Genomic DNA, 7838 nt, shown 5'->3' with positions numbered 1-7838 from the left:
GATCGATGAGAAACTTTGTTGGAAAGACCATATTGGACGTCTGCAAAAACATTGCAAAATCTATTGGAATTTTAAGCAAGACTTGACATTTTGTTTATAAATCTTGTTTTTTAATCTTTTATTATAGTTTAATTTATCCTTAACTCACCTATTGTAATATTGTTTGGGGAGCTACATTTCCAACTCATCTGAACAAAATATTTATTCTACAGAAAAAGTTTATAAGAATAGTTACCTTCTCGAAATTTGATACCCTTAGTGCACCTTTATTTTTTAAATTAAAACTGTTGAATATTTTTGATATAAACTTATTTCTTACGTGTACATTTGTGTTCAGAGCTCTTTATGATATAAATTGGCCTTCCTATATTAAAAGCTATTTTCATATGAACTCACAAATTCATAATTATCCTTCTAGGCAATCTTTTCATTTGCATCTTCCATTATACACATCATTGTGTGACCAATTTTCAATTAGATTTTATGGAGCTAAAATGTGGAATTCTAATGTTGAGCTTGTGGAACCTTCAATATCTCTTTTTGTGTATAAAAATAAATTAAAAACCAAGCTGTTGATTTTGTAATGTATAATTCAAGTGATTTTAGATTTTTCTTATTTTTGTATGTATTTTGATGTCTATTTTTGTTCTGATTTTGTTCCATTTTCGTTACTTTTATTTGTGTGGTTATTTTTACTTTATGGTTTTTTACTGCTGTGTTGTAGTTTGATTTGATTGGGAGTGGATTTTACGTAAGCCTATTCAGGCTTTTACCCTTACCTTGCATGTGAAATTTTGAATTATTGTTTTATTCTTTGTTTTACTTCTTATGTGTTAAATAAATACATCAAATACATCAAAACATCGAGTATGGAAAAGTCAGGCTTCATCTATCACCTTCTGCTTCCTCTCCATTTCCTCAATTTTTCCTTGACTCTGCATCAGCTCTTCCTCCAGCCTGGTGATGTCATGTTCCAGCCCTCTGCGCTGTCTGTCCCACACCTCCTTTGCCCTCTTGCACTCTTCTCGCACCGCCTCCTTTTGCCTTTTTGCCACTTCCTGCRCGCGCAACAGCTCGGCGCGCTCCTGCAGACATTCCTGCAGCCGGCTCTGACATGGGACAGGAAAAACGAGTCTCTGCGTGAGAACTAAAAATTACTGAGCCACATTTTACAGGACGTGCGATTCCCACAAACACTCATTATCGTTGCAACACTGAAAGCACGTTGACCCGGTACTTCATGGGTTGGTTTGTTGGTAACGCTCACCTGTAGCAGTTCGGCCCTGGGTACTACCAGCAGCATGTCTGTACCTTCATCCTCGCCATGAGACTCTTCCTCAAGGGTCACCAGATCTTCAAGAGGCTTTGGTGCACAAAATGTGAATTTGGAGCTCTGGGAGCACACGTCCCCTTTACTGTCAACGTATATGAACTCGTATTCTTGGGAGCTGGGCTTGGGCAAGTAGGAGGCTAAAAACAAAAATGAGAAATATTTAACTGTGGATTTTCAGGCTATATTGRAAGTTTACAGCTAAAAATGTATAGCATAGACTGTATGCAAAAAACGGTTAACAAGAAACACAACATTTCTTTAAAAAATATCTACTTGTGTTCCTAATCACATAGCTCAAGTCTTATGTACAATATAATTTTCATTTTGCAAAAAGAAATACCATTTACAGTAAAATTAAAAGCAAAAACAAAACAAAAAACTTATTAGGGATGTTCTAACTTGTGAAAACACAAATCGTAAATAATCTGCAAATATATATGTTAAGGTTTAGCGATACTGTCAAAAAAATGTCATTAAGATTATTTGTTGCATTTAGCGGATAACGAATAATGTGACGATTAACAAATGACAATTGCACTCACATGTGGCCGACTTTGAGGCTTTGGTCTGCATTTTCTGACTTTCCTCATACTCCGGTTTATGTCAGTGTTTCATATGATTAAACAAGTTATGGTTAGTCTTAGCTGGTTCACATTGCTTTCCGTCATTGTGTTCACATGTGCACCTGGCAGTGTGTCGCACTCACAAATATTAGTTTTTATAGTTTTTCAGACGATTACAGTAATTACATATGATACGATTTTGCCTATATGTATGTATGTATGTATAAAATATATTTCTTTACATAGTAAGGTTAACAAATCACTTTGCAATGTACCGTAAACTAAAACTATGTTTATTGTTTATGTATCATTAAAACCTTACCAGAACAATTTATTTTTAGAAAATTTTAGAAGATAGAAGGGGGATTAAAGTCTAGAAACACCAACGTTTTTCCTTAATATTTTGTTTTTCAAAAACATTTTCCAGTTTTGAAAAATACAAAAAGTAAATTCCACACTTTTCTAAATGAACTAAACATTTGTAATGGGCAGCAGGTGTGGACAACAGGCAGACCTTCAATACTCKGAAGCAAAAAAGCTGACACATTCTGCCTCTAAATTTATAATTATCCTTTAAAGCCACAAAAAATTTATGTTCTTGTGTTTTACCCACAGTCTTGTGTTAAGCTAATACTTGAGATGTGGTGGAGCCTTTTAAAAATGCCTTCTTATCAATATTATTTTTATTATTATTATTATTGCAAGAATAGAGTTGACAGAAGTTTATTTATTGAATTCAGAAGAGTCCAGGACCCTCATGTATAAATGGTGCGTACGTATAAAAAAAGTTACGTGCGCCAGGTTCTACGCCCACGTTGTGATGTATCAAAACTAACGTTGCGTGTGTTTTCACCTGCCGTGAGAAAGTGCGGCAGCCACGCAACGTTTTTCAGTCCACCGTTTTAACCCACAAATCACGAATCTGACCTGAATCCACAGAAATATGACTTTGTTGTGTTTTCTGGATGTAAGGAGTGTCTGAACACGCTGTTAGAATTTTTTTTAGTTTGAGTTTTTATTGTTTAAACTCGAACGATCATGAAACTGAACCCCGGGACTAAAAATCATTTAACCTCAGACAGGAAAATAGATCAGCCTAAAAATGATCAAAAGAACCTCAGCCCAGTCAGTAAACTGTTTTTATATTTTTGTCACATAGTTGAAAACCTTTTGGGTCCCGGGCCAGAAAAACCCGACACATTACGTGCGGCATAAAAAATAAATAAATAAAAAAGGCTGAAGAGAGGGAGCAAAATCAGATGCAAATGGTGGCTCACTATACGGTAAGAATAATTATTTTTTCTGTTTGTAGCCTTCTGGCTGATGCTGAGTTGAGTTGTGGCCGGAGCGCAGCAGGCTAGCGCTTTGGGTAGATTCTAGTGCCAGGCACGCGCGCACCCTCGCCAGCTGGGAAGGTGTTCATACGTATGTGTCCCTTTGGACGTTTACCTGTCTAATGAACCTCAAAAATCTATATTTTTTGCTAAAAATCCATAAGCTACCACTCGTACCCGCGCGTGGTGGTGGGGTGGGGTGAGGTGAGGTGGGGGTCCGTGGATGACAGCGCCTGCTGTAACGCAGGAGGAAAGGAGAGAGGAAAAAGTTGATAACGTGATGGGTTTTTTTTGTTTGTTTTTTGTTTTGTTTTTTAATGTCTGTTCAACATCGTGTTCAACTAAATAGACAACACCTAACCAGGCTTCAGTATCACATTCGGGAGATGTCTGTAAATTTCAGGAAAATCTCAGGCTTTTGTTATCCTGTGCGAATGCGCCACATACAGTAAAACAATGACACCCCACTACTTATTTAGACAGTTTTCTCACTCATTCTCCATTTAATTTATATTTTCCCTGCATCTAAAAATCATTTCTGATCCCACAGAGGACTGAACACATTTACATCTATTTTACRTATTTAAATGGAGGCGTGTCAGGGGAGGTGTCTCAGGTGCGCTCAGTTCCACGTTCATTGGGATGTATAAAGGAAAGGTGCGCAGGAACCTGCGTGCGCACAGTTTTATACATCTGAATTTTTTGGTGCGGCGCACTTTTCTAAATTTTTCCGTACGTCAACTTTTAGTGTGAAAGCTGCGCAATTCTTTATGCATGAGGCCCCAGGTGCTGGCGGCAGTCACCTCACCCTAACAGGTCAACATGTTGTTGAGACACTCACCTATGAAGTCATTAAAGCTGGCAAAATATGCAGTTTTCAATGTTTTCATTTGAATTTTTTTGTATTTGAATATCATCAATAATTACCCACTAAAAACGCATCAATCATTACCAAAAGTCAACTGCATATTTTGTAATAAATGAGCAAAATCAGCAGAATCATGTTTTGTTGGCAAAAATGAGAGTTGTTTGTTTACATTTGAACATTGACATTTGCCTTGTGTTCAGAGGAATTTCCTTTAATACCTGTTTTACAACACGTCAGGATATCACTAAAGTTTAACCAAAGCTGTGTGGATCAGCTGAGACCACCAAATAGGTGACCTTCTATTTTTTAATCCCTCTTGATRAGGATTTAACAGTACTCCACCCCCCGACCTTCACCTAGCCTTCTTCCCATAAGAAATGGGACTGACAGTATGTTAAAGCTAGTGATTTATCCCTCTGCCTCGAGTCAATGCCACATGTGCTTCACACGTGCCCCTCACAGAGGAACCAGGCTTATCAGCTGCCCCCACCGCTGACACACCGGACAAAGTGAACACTGTTATTCTCCGGGGAGCAGCGGCAGCCAGCACTGTAGCCTTTCAGCTCCTGTCTTTGTCAGCTTCATTACTCAACACCCTGTTTACAGCCGAAATTAATTCCAACCATGACAGAGAGGTTCTGTGTWAAAGAGCAGGCTAAGCTGGATATTTGTCTTGTGCACATGATGTTTTCTTTCTTCCTCAAGACAGAAATAACCAACATCTTCCCACACTCTGCCCAAGCTGCTAACCTTCTTGTAAACAACACAGCAATTCAGTTTTGGAAAGGTTTTATGTGCTCTTTGAGACTTTTTTAAACAATGGAAAAGACATATTGTTGTGAGTACCCTGGAACTGCACACAGCTGTTGACATCTGTGCCCTCCTCATAGTCAGCTGGGGCCAAGGCCCAAACAAATGTTTCATAGTCCTTCACTGATGTCCATCCCACCTGAGGAAGAAATTAAGCGCACATTATTTTCTCATAGACAAATAAATCTTCTATTTAGATCAATTCTGTGAAAGCTGTCGGGCCAACAATACCTTGAAGAGTCCAATCCAGTCACTGCTGGCCCAGCTGTGCAGTGAGCTTATTGTGTAGTGACAGTCCACTCTGCTCTGAGGGAAGTAAGTGCGGCCCACGTTCCTAAACTCCACTCGCCAAGTCTTGTCCATGGCAACAGAAGACAAAAATCCAGGCTATATTGTTCCTTGGGAAAAAAAACAGGAATAAAAGACCATTTATTACAAGGTAAAGATACAAACTGACAAGCTTGGCTAAGCCCAGCTGACAGYGAAGTAGGTAAAAGGTGACAGCTGGTGAGCAATCACGAGCAAGCCGTGAATATTTATTTGGTGTAAGACGATCCTCTGACTGAGAGGACACTTGAGGAAAGGACACTAGAGCCTAAACCTCTCTGACAGGATGGGCTTTGAGCAACATGGCGTTTTACACGTTTGTTCGCTGTGGCTATTTTGGTTATTGTAAAAATCACTGTGCTTTAKCACCTGCAGTGTAAAGTGTCAATAATCGCTAACATGAAAACTATTTTAATATGGTTGCAGCTGTCTGCTCAGACAAAGCATTATTTCCAGGATAGATCACATGTTCCTAACTATGATAATGACCAAATAAATAAATAATAAACCACAAGTCATCAACAACAATGCAAATGATGACTAACATTACAGAACAAGTAAGCAAGAAATATACTGTATATATATTTTAAAGTTCATATGTACTTTAATTATGGAATAAATGACTTTCACATACTTCTAATCATTTTGATGACAAAACTTTATTATGGGAGGTTTAATGTTTTCCATTTACTGAAGCACGCTGGTTCTAAACCTGCGTGAATTATAAATGTAGTTTACACACAGTCGATAATCACAAAGCACATTGAAATATTTACAGCAACTTTTTGATGGTTCATATCAACACTTCACTATGGCAAGCCTGTTTATTACACAATAAACTGTTTTTCAAAGTGCATATTCATAATTAAACTGCTCCTAGTTAAAAAAAAAAAGATCAACTGTTTTAAAAATCGTTCTTACAATTAACAACCTCAACATTTCAGATATATTCCACGTTATTAATTTTGTTATTCTTGTGTGTTGGCCTTTCAGCTTCAGATATCCACAAATAAAATAAATACATAAAAACAATTTCAGAGAGCTCTAACATAATAACAAAAATTTCTAAACATATGTAAAAATGGCATTAAGGCTGTTCAATATTTCAATTGTTATTAATATCAATTTTGTTATTAATATCAATATTAATAACAAGTTAGAAATATATTTTCAAAATTAATTAATTAGAATATTAAGTAGCAACAATTACAAAATTCTGCAAAAATATTCTTTATCAAGAAACTGTTAAAAAGTTAATACTCATGGTAGCCAGTAGTACTAACTCTTGAAATACATGTGTGATGTTGTTAACTCTGGTAAAATAGGCCTGATTCAGTAACTGATTTAACTCTTAGATTTCTACAGAAGCCTGTCAGTCACCCATTTGTTCTAATCTGGTGTGATCGAACAGAGAAACCTCCAAACATGCAGGATAATGGCCCTCAAGGACCAGAATTGGACATCATTATATGATACAACGGCCTGCCATACACAGGGCCTAGCAGCAGCAGCACATGTCGAATAAACACTGAGCCACGCGGGTCGAGACAAGTTTATTCAAACTGACGTGTGATGTCAGCCACTGCAGCAACTTAAATAGGTACGGATTTTATATGTTATCATCGTTAGGTGTCGCGAGCGCGAATAATAATAAAATGGGACAATGCAGGCTTTTGTTAAAACTACAAAAAAAAAAAAACTGCGCACGTTACCTTTTAGTCTTCTTTGAGGTTTCTCATACCTTTAAACTCCTCACTTTCTACAAACGAGGCTTGTATGTTTCGGAGGTTTAAGGCTCTAAACTCCGAAAGAAAACAGCAACCAAAACGTCCCAGAGAGCTAAAGGATATTCTGYTCGGGCTCAGCTCCTCCAGTAACCCGAAACAATAACAAAAAAACCAAAGCAAAACACAAGCACGACAGCTTCCAGCCCACCGCGGCATTCTGGGAGCTGTTGTTCAGCAGCAGCTGGATTCGAGCTGAAACATCCCACTGAGAACTACAACCCCCAGGATGCAGACAGGGTGGAAGAGGACCGCTGAACGTAACATGATGCTTCTCTTCCCAACAAGCGTCGTTTTTCGCGTCTACAACACAAACTCGATCCTCCAATGGAAATGTTTGCCATGAAGGAAACCAACCAATAGCAGCTGCAGGTTAATGCAACCTTATGAGCTTATTTTATTTTAGCTGCATAAATGTCGATAATGTTTACTTATTTTGTGCCATATGGTCATATTTGATGAATGCCATTTCTTTATGATAAGGCCATAGTCTWTGTTTTTGTGTGTCTGTGAGCAAACTGTCTCATGAACCAATGGACACATTTTACAGAAACTCTTAGAAATTAATCARTGGATGTTCATTCACAACTGATTACTTTTTGGTGTCAAACCAATACACCAGGGGTGGGCAATCCTGGTCCTCGAGGGCCGCAGCCCTGCATGTTTTATTTTTTTCTCTGCTCAAACACACCTGATTTGAATGAATGGGTGATTATCAGGCTTCTGCAGTACGGAGGACCGAAACTGACATAATGAAAAATAAAAGCGGAAATATGTAAATTGACTAATAAATAAATAAATAAATACTTAAAGTGCATC

General features: G+C 37.8%; 1 protein-coding gene across 1 annotated transcript in view; it reads right to left on the bottom strand.

Annotated features, from left to right (window-relative positions):
• The window catches only part of calcoco1a (calcium binding and coiled-coil domain 1a), a gene marked incomplete in the record, with an annotated part of 16941 nt that extends 9666 nt beyond the window's left edge, over positions 1 to 7275 (bottom strand). Inside the window, 5 exon segments of the mRNA XM_014018542.1 lie at positions 897 to 1109; positions 1268 to 1470; positions 4945 to 5047; positions 5140 to 5306; positions 6948 to 7275. Coding sequence (XP_013873996.1) covers positions 897 to 1109; positions 1268 to 1470; positions 4945 to 5047; positions 5140 to 5271 — 651 coding nt within the window.
• Between the last annotated feature and the right edge of the window lie 563 nt (positions 7276 to 7838).

This window comes from Austrofundulus limnaeus, unplaced genomic scaffold (assembly GCF_001266775.1).
Source record: "Austrofundulus limnaeus strain Quisiro unplaced genomic scaffold, Austrofundulus_limnaeus-1.0 Scaffold3, whole genome shotgun sequence".
Classification (NCBI taxonomy): domain Eukaryota; kingdom Metazoa; phylum Chordata; class Actinopteri; order Cyprinodontiformes; family Rivulidae; genus Austrofundulus; species Austrofundulus limnaeus.
Note: the sequence above shows the minus strand (reverse complement) of the source record. Positions and strands in the feature narration are given on the sequence as shown.